General features: G+C 39.6%; 1 protein-coding gene across 3 annotated transcripts in view; it reads left to right on the forward strand.

Annotated features, from left to right (window-relative positions):
• Positions 1–18,743, forward strand: part of GLI3 (GLI family zinc finger 3) — a 204,830-nt gene that overhangs the window by 119,393 nt on the left and 66,694 nt on the right. For all 3 annotated transcript variants that reach the window (XM_014883474.2, XM_014883475.2, XM_088167648.1), the window contains one exon: positions 14,195–14,400. In XM_014883474.2, coding sequence (XP_014738960.1) covers positions 14,195–14,400 — 206 coding nt within the window. The remainder of the gene's footprint in view (positions 1–14,194; positions 14,401–18,743) is intronic.

Below are 18,743 nucleotides of genomic sequence, written 5' to 3' on the forward strand. Positions count from 1 at the left end.
TCCCAAAGGATGAATATGTATATGTGTGTGTGTGTGTAAGTCTGCATTTGTTTACATGTCTGTAGCAAAACATGGGCTGTTGAAGCTGTGCTTCTGAGATGTAGGAGATTAACTGGCTGCCCCTTGCATATTCTGTTTTGTGATGCTAGAAAAAACCCCAAGGATACCTTAATTTCACTGAAAAGGTTGTGTTTTGTGTTCAGTGGGTGTTTCATCACTGTGCCTCAGGCCAGGCTGAACTATCATTGATGACTGATGTTATTGATTAATAGAGGAAACTATTTAAAGAAAAATGTTATTCTGCTTGATTTTTGCTTTTAGGATGCATGACCAAGAAATGGCTTGGGACCTTTTTTCAGAGTAACGTTTACATTGAAGCTATGAAGTTGCCACTAAAGAGCAGGTGTTTAATCCATTCCAGCAGTGAATGTGGAGGTGTGAATTTACAGTAGATTACGACTGCATTTATAGTCAGCTTTATGGGTGCATTGGCAATTTTCTGGAGACTCTGCAGAGGCTAGACACAGAGGCAAAACATCCTGCTCATGAGTCAGGATTACAAAGCTCCTGAAGGAATGAACTAACCTATCATCTTCTTGAAAGCATTATTTATGAGGTGTTGTGACCATTGGTGTTAAGGATCAACAGAAAATTAGGGAGTATTTCACATAAGGGAGAATTTCTAAACATATCAGATTTAAGTAGCTATCTCTTTAAAGATACACATCTTTCAGTCCTGTATCTCCTGTTGAAATTCAGCCTAGATTTATCATGCCTTTTCCACTGGCCCATGGAAGAAAAGATTGATAGTCTAGTCCAGTTTATAGAGGCCACCAACGCAAATAGCCCCATTTAACAACATTGTAGACAGATTTGGCAGAGAGAGCAGTAGCTGAGTGACCAGGGGCAATCAGGTGTTCTCTGCTTTACCCTGGAAGATCACTATCAGTGTATATCATCAAGACAGTACCAAGAAAGCTTGTGTAGCCAGCCTGTCTTCCTTTGCCTTGCTTGTTCCTTGGACATCAGGCTTCCATCCTGACACCTTTTCTGGGAACCATGTTTTTACTCCTGTGATTAGATTGAATTGCAGAGATGAGATGCTGAGGGAGCAAATGTGTAGCTTGTGCAGATGTGTTCCAAACTGGCCAGACTATTCCCTTCATTGTTTTTATTTACACACCCAGCTACCTATTCTGTTTAGAGAACTAATAATGCTTCCAACATATAGATAGTGCATTTACCTTGAAGATTTCAAAACTGAATTTACTACTTTTAAAAAAAAAAGTATGCAGCAAGAATATTATTCCTGTATGTTTGTTGTTCAAAGTTACAGCTTTGCCTGGGAAATGTTTTTTAACTCCAGTTTTTCACACAAATAGAACAAGAATAGCAGTGTGAGGACTTTATCTCTTGTTTCTTTTGATGGCTATAGTGTTCCAGCCATTATATATTTACCATTTGTTAGGACTAACTTGTACTCTGGACTACGTAGAAGCAAAAAGTCTTTCAGTGCTTGCAGGATCAAAAAGTTGGCCTAACAGAGACAAGACTTCTCAGCCTGGCATGAGAACTGAGTGTTTTCCTGATCTTCTCTGGTTGCACCTCAGCCAGCTCCCATACCTAGACCTTCAATACTGGCAGAGAAAATACAAGAAGGGGCTGTTAGCAGAATATCTTTTCTTCCCCCCTTGTACCTTAGCAGCATTCACCTTTGATGCAAATGGTGCTTCATGTATCTGTGAATCCTACTGCCATCATGATTGTTGGTGCTGATCTGTGACTTGCACACCTGCTGTTTGTGGTGGTGCTTGGAGGATGGGAGAAGCTTGGAATTTGTGTTTTCATAAGGTCACCCCTTGACTCCAGTTCTGGGTACAGCATGAATGTATACTGGACAGCTGATATTGTCACTCAGGTGCACTCTCAAAATGGCTTTTCTTTCCCAAATAGTGTATTTGTCTAGGGGAAGGGAGGGAGGATGCATTTCAGAAAATAGTCTGTGTTTTATACAGAAATGTATATATGGAGAATTTTATTCTGTGGACTTGTATTATCTATTTTTTCCCTGCTGCATGTAGTTTTAGATGAGAAATTCTAGCTGATACTCTGTTCAGTAACAGTCACTAATCCCTGTGAATATCAATTTTGGGCTGTCTGTTGATGATAGTATAGAGGTTTTAAGCAAATCCAACCATACCTCAACAGAAATGATTAATGCTGAACCTTCACATCACTGTTTTGTCAGGACTGTAGTCCTGTAAAGTTAGAATTTCAGTCAAACATTCCCTATATAAACAAAGATGAGTAGCAAGTGCAATAGGAGAAATATTCAATCCCTGAATTTCTCTTTTGTTATTGTTTTGTTTTAAACAGTGCAGTTATTATTTTATTACATAAAATAATTAAAGAAAATATTTCTTTCTTCCTCAAATCCCAATTTTGTAATATTGTGAATGTGACTTACAGTAGGCACTGGAAATGAAAGGGTTTGTTTTGTTTTGATTTTGAATTTGGGAAAAGAGTGTTTCTTAGCATCACAGAAGAGATTTTGAGGACAGTGTTCACTTGAAGTAATGTGAGAAGCTTTTCAGGTGCTTTTCCAGGAGAAGGAACACCTGCTTTAATGAGAGGAAGGAGTTAAGGGAAGAAGAGAAGCTAAAATTTGCTGGAACAATACTGTGCATTGCATGCTGGAGTTTGAGGTAGGGAGGGTGTAGAAAAATCGTAAGTGAATGAATGAGATGAGAAGAAAGGTTCCAAAGTACTAAATATGATAAAAGGTTAATTCTCTAAAAATAATTTTTAAAAACCCATTAAATTATGATAGTAATAACACATTAATTAAAAATACTATTTTTCAAGAGAACAAACTATTTGTGAAATTCATATATCAGTTGATTTCAAATTTAATTTTACTGTCATGGGTCATACCCATCACGAGAAAAACTTCCCATGAATTGCACATGAGTTTTTTTGAGATTTAGGACAAGCCTCAAGCTCTTCTTTCTGGTCAGATAATCCCCCTGGTGGATGCAGTCATCTGGTCCTCGCACTGTGGGATTGGATCCTAATTAGCAATGCTGTTTTTTCCACAGAGAGTATTGCTGCACAGAAGCAGGAGCACTCGTTGCATGCAGACTGCATCCTCTTCTCATCTGTGAATGGTAGAGAGAGAAATGAGGAGTAATCATAGAAACCATTTCAACTCTCTTAGTTTTGTACCATTTGGTTGTTTTTCTTCTTCTCCCAGTCATGCATGCATGCATGCATGTATGTATGTGTACTTTCTCTGTCCTGTGTAACGCTGTCAAGGTTATTTTTAAAGACCTACAGGCATTTTCGGAGTGTTTTTGAATCAGTTCACCATTTACGGGTATATTGCTTTTATAGAGGTCGTCTTTGATGAGTTTTTTGTCATATGCCCTACTGAAGTTTCGGTGTACTCAAGCATTAGAAAAGCACTATTTGAGTGTCTTTGTTTTCTTTGTTGAGCTGTTTATTTTGCTTTCTTCCCACACAGTTCCCTGGCCTCGCTCTGACAACTGCTTTTCTGCATGAATTACATTCCTCGGGGCCGCAAGTCTCCTAATTCTTCCAGTCGATTTGATTCCTGCCTGTGTGATTAGTCCTCTGCTCCAACACACAGTTGGTCTTTGCCAAGCAGGCTGCTTGCTAAGTGCCTTTAACATGAAGACCTAACTACATTTTTTAACCTCATTAGTGTGTAGGGCACTGCTTCATTCTGGCTTAATAACATGGCCACTATTGAATCATCACTTGCTCTAAAACAGGTTACAAAAAGGTTACCTACGTTGTCTGTTATTCTTTTTGTATGACTGTGCTTTTGCTGGGTAAGTTTCTTCCAGCTCATGTCTATTTTTTAGCATGTAAGTTGCTTTTTTGAAAGGAGACCCATAGATTCTACTGAGGTAGATTTATGATGTTAAGAAATTTTATATTTGTATGTTCAAAAAGAAACTCAGCACCTATTTGGAAATAGCAAAACTAAGTAAAAAAAACAGTAAGAAAATACGGGTTTGGAACAAAATGGGAAGAAGGCTTGGGGGAAAAATTTACTACTTGTTTTAGCTTTAGAATTTTAAAGACTTCATCCTCACCAGTTTAAACACAGGCTTTTCACTATAATGCTGGATTTATATCAGTGCAGCCACAGTCTGCATGGCTTCACTTTATCTCGTGGGTTCAGTTTTTTGCTGAATGTATTGCCACTAAAATTTAGATTTCAGTTGCAGTTGTGTATAAACTTGAATGGAAAATTCCCTGGCTTCCAAATGTTGTAAAGGCAGCAGAAAAGTTTCCTAAGAAGACCGTATCACCGGGGAGCTGGGGAAAGAAAGGAGGCAGTGGGTCACATGCCACTTGTGATGGTGCATTTGTGCAGTTGCATAGCACAGCCACTCAGAGGGTGAGACTTCATGATTAATGGTGTTTATTCTTGACAGAAGCCTCCTTTATTTATCTGCAATACAGTTTAGTGATTTTATCAGTCACCTGAATGAAAAATATTCAGTCATACCAATATTGCAGTGTAAATTGAGTAGAGTCACTTTTTATTATATCTTTCAGCCTTATCATCTGCACAGTAATTTTCTAGCAGGGTTTTGATATAGAAAGGCTGGATTTAGCTGTACTTGACACAAAGCCTCTTCAATTTCCTCTAAAAGTTCAGGCTACTCTTAGAAATGTGTATAAATATATATGTGTATAAATATATATATATAAAAAAATATAACCCTCTTATCCAAGCAATTTCAGTATTTGAAAGAATAAAGATAAAATGCGCAAACTTCGATGTGAGAAATGTTGTTAATATGAAAACATCTAATAGCTCTGAAGCCAGTGGTGAAATGCTCTTTAGTGTTTAAGCTTGTGGCTTAGTGCATTCTTTTTGCATGGCTACGTAGTCTGACTTTCTTCTAATCAATCATCATCCAACTCCAATCAGCATACAGGCAGAGCCTATCGTTCATCCTGGGTGTAATTTCAGAGTTGAGGACTATAATGGCCACATACAGCACATTAGTCACTGCGATAACAGCTAGTGGCACTCCTGAGGAAGGGGGAGGATGGGGAAGAAGGGGAATAAAATTCTTCTCATTCTCACAGTGCATTAGTGAAATAGGAGCAAATGTTAAACAAATGTTTATTCAATTAGCTGACTTAAGTCAGCATTAAGTGTGAGAAAGCTTCTGACACTCCTTTGACCCACTTTTTCTGAGAGAGGAGAGGAGCAGCAAGGGAGACAAGAAAGGGGTACATTAATGCAGTCCAGATTTATATATGTCCACATACTCATATGATGATGCCTCTGGTTAAACACTGGAAGCCACGGCAGGCTCTGCCTGTAGCCTAGAGGAGGCTAAAATTTGAATAGCAAATGGGACCACCTCTAGAGCATCGGAAGAGAATTGCAGAGCAGAGAAGTTTGCTGTAGGAATGCAGTTGGTAATTTCACTGCCCAGACTGTTATTACTAACAACAGATAATGACTTGGCTGTAGAGCTTTTAGATTTTCCTGCTGCACTTTGTGCTACCGCATAGTTTGAAGAGGAAATAGTGTGTGAAGGTCCATGGCAATCTTATTCAAATAACACTTTCTTGTCCTGTGCATCTGGTTTATATTCATGATGATGGTTTCTGCATGAAATGCAAAATTGCTACATTATCCAATATATATTAATATACAAGTCAGTAAACTTGGAACCAGCTGAAGACAGGGGGAGGAAAAACTTACTAGCACTGAGGTTGGGCTGTCCTCTGAAAGTATAAGGTCTTATGGTTCAGTGCAAGCTGAGCAAAATTAAAAAAGTGCCTGGGTAAGGCTCTAGCAGGAGCAAGTGATGGGAATCACATGTTAGCATTGCTTTTATTTACTGTTTATGTTACTGCAGTGTCCAGCTCTGTGCAGGATTGGAGCTCTGCTGAGTGTTGTGCAAATACAAGGAGCTCTGCCAGGAAGAGCTCGAAGTCAGACCTCTTTGGCTCTTTGGCAAATGAGCTCTGGTGAGTCAGCTCTGATGGCCGCAGGGTTTACCAGCCCCAGCTGTTTCCTCACCCTGGGGATTATCTCTTCTCCCTCAGCAGGGTTGTGTGCCTTTGCCCCGTTTACAGTCTCACAGCTTTTTTCTGGTTTCCTGAAACTGGGCAATGAAGTGGCCAGAGGCAGAGATGTTCTGCCTGGGAAGGGCACCAGCTGGGTACTTGGTGGCGTACACAGCTGCCACAAAATTTGCCAGATAACCTCTGGTAGAAGTCTAGAATAGACCAGTGGCATTTGCAGGGAGTAGCTACTGTTGGTTACTTTTCTGTGTATTTGCCTGCTTTATACATGCAAAGAAACTGCCAAGTAAATCCATATAATCCTCCCCAACTCACTGATTTCTTTGCAGCATCCCGAGAAGGATTTGAAGGAAGGAGATGAAAGCTGGGATGTTCTGTATTGCAAAGGCCAAGTGTACAGTGTTTCAAAGCAGTACCAGGAGGCAGCAACAGTGGTAGGTGGATGGAAGGAAGAGGAAAAGGAGAGGCAGGTTGTTCTGGGGAGATTACTAGTGTGTGAGGAAGAGAACAAGAAGACTGGACTTGACTTGAAAAATACTGGGGGACAGTTTTATTTACATTTTTCATAAAGAAGAAAATTAAACGGTCAAGACTGTATCAGCATACACATTTAAGGAATGTATGTTAAGACTCCAAGTCAAGACTGTATCACCTGAAGCAGCAGTTCAGGTGTTAGTGTGGTCTGAAGGTCACCAGTGTTACAGCTGACCTTAGGTAAACAGCATTCTGTTAAATAACAGAATAATATTAATTGCTTTTCATGGCATAAACTATTCTTGAGGAAATTTACAAGCTGATGGTTGGGTTATTTATGAAGTCTTGTAAGTAGCAGACAGTGTATGTAAAAAACCTGGGTCTATGTTCAGGCAGTCCGTCAGTTGAAAAATAGGAATACATCACTGACTAAGGATTTAGTGCTTGATTAATGTAGTCAATTTTTAACTGTAACTACATAATGTTAACACTTCCCAAAGAAGGAAAGGGCAACCAGAGTAATATTCTTTTCCTGTCGGTCATTGCCTAATTGTCATGCAGATTTCCTGAACCATGAACATCTCTTGTACAGTCATTTGTGTCCTTTTTTTTTTTTCTGCAACGATGCCTTTTAACTTTATGTGGGAGAAACTTTTTATTCTTACCCCAAGTGAGGTTATTTGTATATTTTAGGAATTTGCATACCAGAACTGCAAACATTTTGTAAGGCATTGTCCTTGCCTCAGTGAGAAAATATTCATAACATAGCATTTCTTGATATGACCTTCCCACTGTAGACACTGAACTTTTTCCAAGTGCTTCAACACAGTTTTAAAGATGGGGAAAGATTGGATTAAGAAGACAACAAACTTGTACAAGGTGGACAGCTGATAAATGATGGAGACCAAACCAGAGCCTGTCTACCCTAAACCCTGATCTAGCTTCTATGTGAACTACGTAGGCGTGGACCCACTCATTAATTATTTGAACATGTATCTACTGAAAGAAAGGTTGCTACAAATAGCAGTAAGTTCTGTAACTTACTTCCCTATGCTGACTACAGTTCCAGTGTGAGGACGAGTGAGCAAATATTCACTAAGTGTTGAAACATGGAAAATGATCCAGGAAATCAAGAGGGTTTTTTGTATTAGGATTTCAAAAGCATGCTCGTGTTCTTTTTCTTCATTTCCACCATTAAAAAAATGTAGTCAACAGTGCTTACTCTTTTGCAGTACTTGAGCTGTTTTATATGAAGTGAGCTCTGACATTTCCATGTATTCAAATAATTATTTAAATGCCCATAATTACTTGCTTAGTTTTGCTAAGTCCAAGCTTCGAGGCAGTGAGCAATTCTAGGGGAATGGAGTGCCTATTTGAAGCTGGAATTTCTGAAAAAAATTAGGTATTAAAAATTATATTGTTGATTTTCCATATTATGTATTTATAAGTTTGATTGTTTGATTGATTCAATGAGAAGTGAAAAGGGAAAAGGACTGTGGATTGCATTTTAAAAATGCTCTGTGCTGGCCTCAATCTCCTTACACTGAAATCTCAGAGCTCAGCTTTATTAATATGAAAACCTTTTATTAGCCAGTTGTTGGCTGCTGGTGCTGAAGGGTCAGTCTGTACAAGCAACTATGGTATTAAATAAACAATAGAAATTTAACATGGGAGATATTACCAAAGGAATTGAACCACGTGCTTTAGAATAGGAGTCACCACATACCAAGAAAGTCCTTGTTTGTTGATCTTCCAGGTTCTACTAGAAATAAGTGTTAATGTTTTGTGGGTAGATATCAGAAGATTATTGCAGAAAAAAAAAAAGATAAAAGAAAAGTATCACAGGCAGTTTAATGAATTTAGTATTTTTCAATTCTCCAGGCGGGACTGAATTGAACAGGTATCAGAGAAAAAGTGTGGATATCAGTGGTATGAGAGTTGTGCCATCAATGCTTGCTCCTACATTGAATAACATACTGTTAAATGATTAAATATTGAGGTTTGAACTTTGACACGTTCATAATATAACAAGATGGATGAAAAGGCAATAATAAATTAGGTTATGTTACAATATTTCATCCCACTTCGTTGACAAGCTTTGTTCTGTGAGATAGATTATTGTTCCATCTGTAACCTCAGCTCAGTGTCATATTTACAATGTTATAGTTAAGGATCACTTGCTGTTTTCAATATAAATGTATTTTTCAACAGATTCATAAAAGAGCCATTTAAAATTTTATCAGGACAAAACTTGGCATTAAGATTTCCAGTCCTGGAGTTATAGTTTCCTTTAAAATCAGAAAGACCTTAAATCACCATGATTTTTTTAAAGATAGATTGTGCTTAGAAGAGGCTTTTGTCCAAGCACAGCTTAAAGTTATTTGGAAACCATTTATGACAGATCTCTAACACCAAACCAACCTCAAAAATAGTAGCCCAGATTTTTCTGTGGCACAGACCCTTGTGGCTTTTCTGAGTGGCTTTACATCTGCTTCCAGTAAACATTGCTATTGAAGAATGCATGTGACAAGTGTGGGGGTTGCCCTATGCCCTGGGGCCTCATGTGGTTTTACACAGTTGCAAGAGATAGAAGAACAGGCACAATTTGCACTGTATTGGTATTTTGAGATGTACTAAAACAGTTCAAGCACTCCAAAACAAGTAAGTACCCTGAGGCCACTAATTGGCTATAATTGTCTTGCATGGCCTCACCAGAGACCTCTACCAACACCTCATGCATCTAGGAACTCCTTTTGAGCTGAGCTGCCCGACCTGTGTTGTAAGTAGTGCCAGTTTCTGGTCCTGCTCCTGGCTGAGCTCAGGATCTGCAAGGTAGGAAGCTGCTCTGGATAGAACCCTCAGAGCCATGGTGTAACTTGTCTCCTGACCTGTCTTTGTCCCTGTCTCCTGCACTTGACTGGCCCAATCCAGACCTGGTTGTCACTTTGCCTTGTCTCAGACTGCACCTGGCTCTGGTCACTCAGATCTGGTGGCATGGAGTGCTTTGCCCATGTGTCGCTGCTGGCTTGCCTTTTCTTAGGAAGCCTTTGTCGCCCCCCAGCACCCTGAACTGGGTCTCTTTTCTTTCCATCCCCCCCTCCTCAATTCCTAACTCAGTTACATGCATGAATCCACCATAAGATAGTTTCATGGACTTTGGCTGATCCTCTAATCCCATCAGTAGAACACTGAGAGGGTGGCTGAAAGGACCCACAGTCAACAAGCTCTGTGCTGGCTTACATACCCAGGGACTTCCACCTCTAGTCATAGCCAGACAGCAATATTTCACCTCAAGTTAGCTGTTCCATTAGTACCAAAGAAAGGGATAGGATTTGAATTTGGGCAATCTAAACTTTCTATGTGGTAGGAGTCTCCGTATCTCAGTTTTTTCTGCTGATGGAAAGAATGTGTGATTCTTTCAAGATAATACTAGGTAATGATCTGTGCATGCAGATAATTTTGAAATATGTATAACTTGCTCATGCTTGCCTCATCAACTCTCAGATTCCCATGATCTTCCTTCACCAGTTAAAAAAGCATGGGCTGAAAAGGGAATTGCATTTGATTCCGTTTTTGTGGTGGTTAAAATCCAAACCTGCTGCTAGTCAGTCTTCTTGTGCAGAGTTAATCTATTGCAGCTGTAAGCAACAAAACAAAATGACACACCATTTTCATGAGTAATAACTGAAATCCTACAGATAGCTCACCTGTGGTTCAGCAGTGGTCAGGAAAAACCCATTTTCCCATTTTTTAAAAAAACAGCTTCACACATACTGTGATTTGCTCTACGACTGATGCTGTTCACAACTGCTGAACTGGTGTGACTGTGTACATTTTTAAGACTGTGCAGACACCTCTGCAACTATTCATCAAAATAGTGTCATGACTAATAGGAAAAAATACACCTATTTGCCCTTACACTGACCTCCCTGCCTCAGCACGTGTGTGCCATTTGCAAGCTGAGTAGTTGAGATTCCCCAGAGCATCAGAGTTGGGACAGGAAGAAGCTGGCAGGCTGGATGTGACTGGGGAGTGGGAAGTCCTGTGTTAGATATGGAAGCTGTGTGGCTCTCATATTTCAGCACCTTAGAAGTGAACAGGAAGGCCTTCTAGACAGAAAGGGAGAGATGCTTTCACAGCTAGCCCTGTTCTCTGTTCCTTCTCATTTATGTTGGGGATATAATCAAGGTTACTGAGAAAATGATAAAATAATCCTAATGTGGCAGGATAAAAACTAGTGGTGAAACACAACCACAGGATCTCTTTTACCCACAAACCTGGAGACCTTCAACTATGTCTTGAAAGTGTGATCAGCTTTGTATGAAATTTGAATTGAGTTTTCAGGGTGTCTAGAAGTAGACACAGATGTCCTGATTCAGAAAAGATCATCTGCTTTGCTTCCTCCCTTAAGTGGTCTGAGTATGTTGTATAATAGAAGAACCTCTGCACAGGAGAAGATACAGGGCAAGTTCTGACTTCCTGTGGTTTACAGGTGAAGCATAAATTGTCGAGCAGTATCACTGAAAATCTCATTGCCTCTTCTCATGCTGAAGCCTCATTGCATCCCATAAAGTAGCCTCAGACCCAAGGCAGAACACCATTCAACAGGATACATGGCTAGGTTGCAGGGCTGAAGGGTCCTGAGTTTGAAGGAAGGTTCCCAGCTTTTTCCCTGCTCATGACAGCAGAGTTGGACTGGATGACCTGTAAAGGTACCTTCAATCCAAACCATTCTATTCTTCTAAACATGTGAAATAAAAATTATGGGGATGGATTGCCACCCACATCTGGAGATGTGATTTATTTGTCACTGAATGAGTATCTGCAGAGCCACCCCTGGCCTGTACTGTTTGCTATTTACAGGACAAAAGTCATTCTTTATTGGTACACAATAAGGTGGCAAAGCAACAGTAAGGGTGTTTGGCAGCACCCTTTGTAAAAGTTGCATTCTAGTTTGGAGGAGGAAGTTAATACTTTTGAAAGATGTTCACAGTGAAGTTTAATCACCGAGGTAAAGAAAGAATATGTGACGTTTGTTAGAATAAATCAGGATGGCTCAAATTGTGGGACTCAGAGCAGATGAAGAAGGCATGAGGGAAAATGGGTCTGTAAGGAAAGGAGGTTCGGGAACACAGAGGAGCAAGAGAAGTCCAGACTGAAAGTGAGCACAGAAGTTAGCAGCATGTTAAAATCACATGCTTGAGAGAAATTAGGAAACATCAGAGTCCAGAGCTGGGAATTCTTTGTGGAATCTGATGACTCCTAATTTCTGCCTCAGATAATACTGTTTATATGCCTGCTGTTGATTGATGTTACCCAGGTACGTAGCATGCTAGGAAAACTGAGGAGCTCAGAAGAGGAGACAGAGAAAGAGGAAGGGCTGAGGAGAAGAGCAGCTGAGTCCTGGTGTCCTTGAATGGCTCTTGTTGGATCTGGAGGGAGAAGCTGACAGCCTGGCTCTTAATCTTGCTCCTGCGACAGCATTTGGCTGTTGGCCAGCTGGAGAGTGAATCACTGAGGCCAATACAGACTTCTTGCCTTCTTGCATAAGCATTTAAAGAGTTTTCTGTTCAATATGCACCAGATAAGGCCAGAGCCCCAGCCTGCCTGCTTGCTCTTTGTGTTTCTAACTATGAGTTGGGATCACATTTAAAAATAATCACTTGTAAAATGACATCCAAACTTAGTTTCTTTGTTACTCTTGTATTAAATTTGCTGTACTACTGTATTTTCCTCACTGCCAGGATAGGAAATTCACTCTGTAATGTGATACCCAGCTGTAGTACTTTTGCTTTCTACATCACCTTGGTTTTTAAAGCTTTTTTGTCTACCAAACTTGGGCTCATAGGGAACCAGGAGACAACAAATGTTTCATGTCAGGTGGGGTTTCATAGTACCAAGATAAAAGATGCACTTCCACTGTAAAATAAAGGTACTTTAGAACCATGCAGACAAGAAGTTCTCTGAGGAAAGGAGATGTCTGGTTTGCACAGTGGCGGAAAGCGGCTTCTAGTATTGGGTTCTCACTGCTTTTCAAATGTGGTGAAGGTGTGCTAGTGAGTGGCTAGGCTTTATGTGGGTCACTTACTTGGGTGCCAGAGGAGTGACTGCACTGCTGGTACCTGCTGCTAGCACAAAATGCAGCTCTCTTATCAAACTTTGAAGCTAGGAGATATTTTCATACAGGAAGGCTAAACAGGCTTACCTTGCAGAAAGCTGTTGGAGGGCAAGAAACACAAAAAAGGTCAAATAGGGAAGGGGAAAGACTGAGAAAAACACATCAGGAGAAATCTTAATTCCTCAGATTTTACAAGCCCTCATGGATTTAGTGGCAGGGAAGCTGGCGTCATGTTAAGAACTCATGACTTTGATCACTGGCCCACTCATATGCTAGCATTTCCTAGCTGATGGCAGGGCAGAATTGGCTCCTATGTAAGATTATGTTCTGTTGGCCTTTTAGGTGATGACAACTGCCTCCATTGATCATGATATGTGTATGTTAAAGGGAAAAAAAATATGTTTCTTGTTTGATTACTCTTTGTAAGCCAACAGCATCAAAGGAACAGGCTGCCCTCACTGCTCTCACAGCTGCTGCCTGTGTCTGTGCTGTATATATGCTAAATTAATTGGAAAAACAGGGACAAAAAGCATTTAGTTCAGGTCAGCCAGTTGGACTACAGCAAATGCACGACAGGCTTAATCATTGTCTTTTGCCAAAGAGCAGGTTGGCAAGGGCAGGCACTCCAACCTCTTCTGATGAAAATTGAACTTTTTCCAGTGCCTTTGGAGATGGGATTCTGTGAGAGAAAAGTCTCCAAGCAGAGCCCAGACGCTGTCGAATCAACAGGGTGGGATGATGGGGAGGGTTATGGTCAGTTATTTATCTTTTGTCAGCTGTGAACTCAGCTTTCAGCCTTGGTTCATCACACATAGCATGAGAGGGCACCAAGCTTCCCCTTCACAAAAATGACGTCGTTAATTAATGGAGTCTCGTTAAAAAACATTGGTCACTGGCGCCATACTAAAAACACATTCAGCAATCTTTCTTCCTCTGCTACCAAATTTTGTGCCTTTTTCATGAGAAGGGACAACAACAAAAAAATGCTCCAGAGGACACATCGGTCTTAATGGCTTACACAGTTTGGGACTCCTGAAGTTATTTCTGTATAAACACGCCAGCTTACACTTTCAGAAAGAGTAAGCTGGCAAATGAAGGGCATGGGTGCAGCATTCTCAAAGCTCCTTGTTCAATAGCCACATGATTTTGAAGATGTAAATGATTTTGAATCTCAGTATGTATTTCGTATTTCAGTAAGAATTATTATGTAATGCAGTGTACATGTTTTGCACTATTTGAAGTGATTTTCTCCTTAACTTCTTGGAGAAAGGATATTGAGGGGTGTAAAGATTAAACCAAATATAAAATACTGTTAAAATTGGTCAGAGAAATGTTTCTAATAATGGGGACAGAGAAGAATTAATTTCCCATCCTTTTTCTTTCCAGGCAGTTGACTTCAGTACATGTGCAACCTAGTTGTTATTCTTCAAGAAACAAGTGTGTTACCTTTATAGTGTTTTTCTTTATTGTATAGATAACCTGGCTGTTTTTTTTTTTTCTTCCTTTTGTTTCTTCCAGGCCTTCTGCCATATCTAGTAGCCCAACATACTCAGAGCTACCATTCCTTAGAATTTCTCCACACCGAAATCCTGCTGCAACATCAGAGTCTCCCTTCAGCACCCCTCACCCATACATTAACCCCTACATGGACTACATCAGGTCCCTGCACAGCAGCCCGTCCCTCTCCATGATCTCAGCAGCCCGTGGACTCAGCCCAACAGACGGTGGGTTAAGACAGGCTTCCTGTTTTCTGTCATTGTAGCAACTTAAGTTATATTAATCTTGTCAACATTTTTCCCCCTTGTTCAAAGCAGCTTCACCAGGTTTGTCAGACATATTCATTATGTCATAAATGTTTCAATACTTCATCAGCCGATGATGGCTCATTTGTACATCTCACAAATGTTGAAACTTCAGGGGGAAGGAAAGAAGAAGCTGCCTCATTCAAAATTTATGCTGGAAGGGTGGTGTATGTCTTGTGATATCTTTTGTTTGTGGGGCTGACATGAGGTGTAATTCTGATCTCCCAAAAATTCCATTTTATCTGCACTGAATTGAGTCAGATTGTTTATGAGTGCATGTCAGTGTATGACCATGGAGCTCTTCAGGCACAAAAGGCTTGTTAATTAAAATAGTATTTTTCAATCATATAAAGCATGCACTGACTGTTCACATTTAGTCAATAGTTCTGTTAAAGTTATGTAGAATTATTTCAGTTTATCCTAGCCAACAATATGGCCAAATGAAATGATGCTTATGTAGAAGTGGCTGATGATCAAGATTGTCCCTTTTAATCTAAATGATGGGCAGGATACTTGAAATTCAGTGCTTTAGGTCTTGGTGTGACCATGGCTTTTACTTTCCAGACTATTTGAGCTGAGGTGAGCTCCTGTGATTACTCTTGTCATTACTCTAGCACATTTCCTATTCATTTCAGTGGGAATTTTGCCAAAGGTAGCCATCAACAGTTGCAAAAAAAGGCTGTCTTGTTAGTAAGGTTTTTCAATAGTGGGTAAGCATAAGCAGTTTGACATTTCAAAATTGTAGCATTTACTGAAGGGAACTAAAATATAACATACTCCAAATCAACTATGTAGAGAAAGGTAATGAAACTGGTACTTTAACTATGAGAAAGATCTTCCCAGTGAATTAAAAAACTTACCAGAGTTAAACTGCCTTTAGCTGAATTTGAAAAATGAGCAGTGCACCCTATCCAAACGGATAACTAATTAATCCTCGTTTATAAGAATATATACCTTTACAGTTAATCCATTAGTTATGGGCACATATTCTTATGAGAATAAATTTTAATGACCTATTGTCAGTCAAGGTATATGGCATGCCATAGGGCTTTCCTAGCAGTACTTTGGATGTTGCATGAATTCTTGCTAGTTCTACCCCTTTTGTTTTAGCAGAAGTATTTAAAAAAAAAAATACTTTGAATAAAAAATTTGAACGGGCAGAAAGGCAAATTTTGACTTTGGGAGCTTTGGAGCTTTAGATACAGGGCAAAAATGACAGAGCTGTAATGTAATGGCATATATTGGGAAAACACTCATGGTGTACATTTGAGATTTTTCACAGGGGTTAATATGCAGAATACCTTGCTCTCTTCAATACTCTTCAGGCCCCATTCTTGCAGGATTTCATTTATGCTTAAGGTATGTTGCAGTAGCACACAAAGGAAGGAAGGTGTGAAGGAAACCACCTATCACCACCTATGACTTTAAGCTGTATACAGTCTAGGTCTCAGGTGGACCGTACTGAATTCCCTTGCAAAGATGGAGGCACAGTGTTCTCTGACCCAGCACCCCACAGACACTCCAGAAAAATCCAGAGATGTCACAGGGTAGAATTTGGTTTCAGACTTTGGCACCTAAATGTAGGTGTGTATGTGTGATCTTGCTCTATTGTTCTGCCATTGTAGTTCAATGAGTTGTAAGTAGTGAAGTCTCAAGGAACTATTCAGTTCTCCAACAAATGGACACTTGACATGTTAGCAGTTGAGTCTGGAGCTCTGTTGTAATCATGATGGTGTTAATGTTCATCTATCTACAGTGCAGGTGTTTGATGTCAGTTCAAGTCTGTGAAATATCCTGCCTCTTTGATTGCAGACTGTATACACAGCCTTAATCTGTCATAAGTATATGCTAAACTTACTAGCTTAAGCATCTCTCTTCAGGTTTTAAACAAATACATGTTACTTCACACTCGCTCTAGACTCACAGCTCATCTTTGATCAGTTACCACAGCCCTGGTGTTGCACAGCATCCAATGAAAATACAGCAGCTTGATTGAGGTGTTGAAGATATCTCAATCAAACAGCATGTTGTTGAAAACTGCAAGTTTGTTCCCTGGAATCCATAGCCTGTTGTATGGTCAATCAGGTGTACAATGAAATGCCTTTTTCAGATGTGGGTTTCTAGGATCAGAGAATCTGATTCATGGCTTGAGCACTTCTAGAATGCAAATGTAACACTCCTGTGGTTTACAGGAGTATATGCACTTTATGTGCTAATTACATAATGGACACCATGGCTTAAGTGATACAGCATTTGAACTATGAAAACTGGGAAGTTGTTATTGCTCTTCTGAAAGCCATAGCAAGATTTCTCTTGCTGCCCAAATTGCTTTATAACAGTTAGATCAGTGTACTATTGGGCTCAGTCTGTCGACTCACAGATCTGGGGATGGCCAGGAGCCAAAACAATCTGGAACATAACTCTCGTCACTTCTCCTTAGCCAGCAGATTTGGTGGGTCAGGGGTGGCTGAGGACTTCTCAGAGGATTTGAAGTAGGGGTAAAGATGGAGTTGTTGGTGTGTGTAGAGAAAGGTGCTCAAATGAAGCTCAGCTCTGCCTGTGGTCCAGAAGCAAATACCTCCGCTTATAGAAAAACGAGAACAAAGCTGAAGCTAACTGGGAATAAACAGGAAAAAAATCAGGGCTGTGGGTCTTCCTGTTTACCCTTCATTTACCCTTCATGCAGTACATCATTTAGTAGGCTAATTTTTCATGTTTGAGGGAGGTAGTAAGGAATAATCTTCTAAGAGTACCAGAGCATTTCTTGGAGTATGGAACATTTAGTAATGCAATTATGTGTTCACTATGTTTTCTGCAGCAGTTAATTTTAAAGTTTGCAGCCAATGTTACTGTTAGTTAACCTAGACGCTTATGTCAGAAAGCTCAGGAAGTATTTTCAGTCTGTCTGCAAATACACCATGGTTGTCTACTATTGTAAAACTTTAAAACTTTCAGTGATTCAGTGTGAGTTACCCATCTTTTAAAATTTGGTCTGAAAAATTTCTTTACCATTTGACAGAAAGCGGAAAGATTGTATTTAATTGTGAAATCATTTTGTAATTTGGAAAAAATGGCAGCAACTTTTCATTTATCTCAGCTCATTTTTTATGCCTATTCCTGTTCAACATACTTCTATTTTTCACAACCCTTTCTTATATGTTATATTTAACGTTTTAACATCAAAAGCACATTCTTTAATTTTATTTTGGAGTAATAAAGGCAGGTTATACACTTCAGCAATCTATTGCTGAATAAACTTTTCTCCAGATTCCAGTGCCTTACGTTCAAAAGGACATTAAAAGTGTAAATCTTGATTCTTTGTTTCTAAGGTTTGCATTTAGGATCTGATTTTCTAATGAAAATATAAATTATCTTTTTAGTAGCTCTGTATAGGTACCAATATTCAAATAATTTCAACCAAAAATTTTGTCTTCATTCAAGATTCAGCTGCTGAAATTAAAAAAAATTAAATTATCTAAAAGAATATAAAAATAATCTGGTGTACCAATTTGGGGTGCAGCCCATCAACCTAAGGAACCCTAAGTGTTTTAAGCAAGCTTGCATACCATCTTGTGGTGACCAGAGTGTAAACTGTTTTGCAGGTGAGACAGGGAGACACCAGAAAGAAGGGCTGTTCACCTCAGATTTCATGGCAGGTCAGGGTCAGGATCAAGGAGAAGGAGCCCAGCTTATTTTATGTGTACATCTTACACAAGTTCATTAAATAACCCTCTACTGTCAGTAGCATCTGAAGCCTGCTGAGAGGAGATGAACTTAAAGTAATATCAATTTTTGTATTTGTCCAGAATTTCCCATTAGTTGAAGGCCTGCTTGAAAATTGGAGGGGAACAGGAAGCTCTCATGTTACTTTTACATGAGAGAACAGCTAATACAAGTCATTATCAGAGGACTGCATCATGATAACTTCACTGATGGGATGTAGAGTCTATTCAGTCTGTGGTTTTGACTCTGAAAACAGGCTTGTGTCAAGTATATTTATACATGAGCTTTGAATGATGTGATTTACTTCAGTCTGTCGTCCTAAAAAACGGATCCTATATTGTTCATGGACAGCTAGTATTTGTCCTGGAATCATGCTTTGCCCCTGTTTTCTCCAAAGCATAGACATATGACAAGGTGAGGGAGAATCTTCTAGTCCCTAAGTAGAGACTCCAGAAACCCGAATGCTTATGGAAGTTCAGTTGCACTGTTACCTTACACATGGATTCCTTTGGGCCAGGGATGAGGTAAATGTGTATAAAATG

This window comes from Sturnus vulgaris, chromosome 1, assembly GCF_052056855.1.
Source record: "Sturnus vulgaris isolate bStuVul1 chromosome 1, bStuVul1.hap1, whole genome shotgun sequence".
In the NCBI taxonomy this organism is placed as follows: domain Eukaryota; kingdom Metazoa; phylum Chordata; class Aves; order Passeriformes; family Sturnidae; genus Sturnus; species Sturnus vulgaris.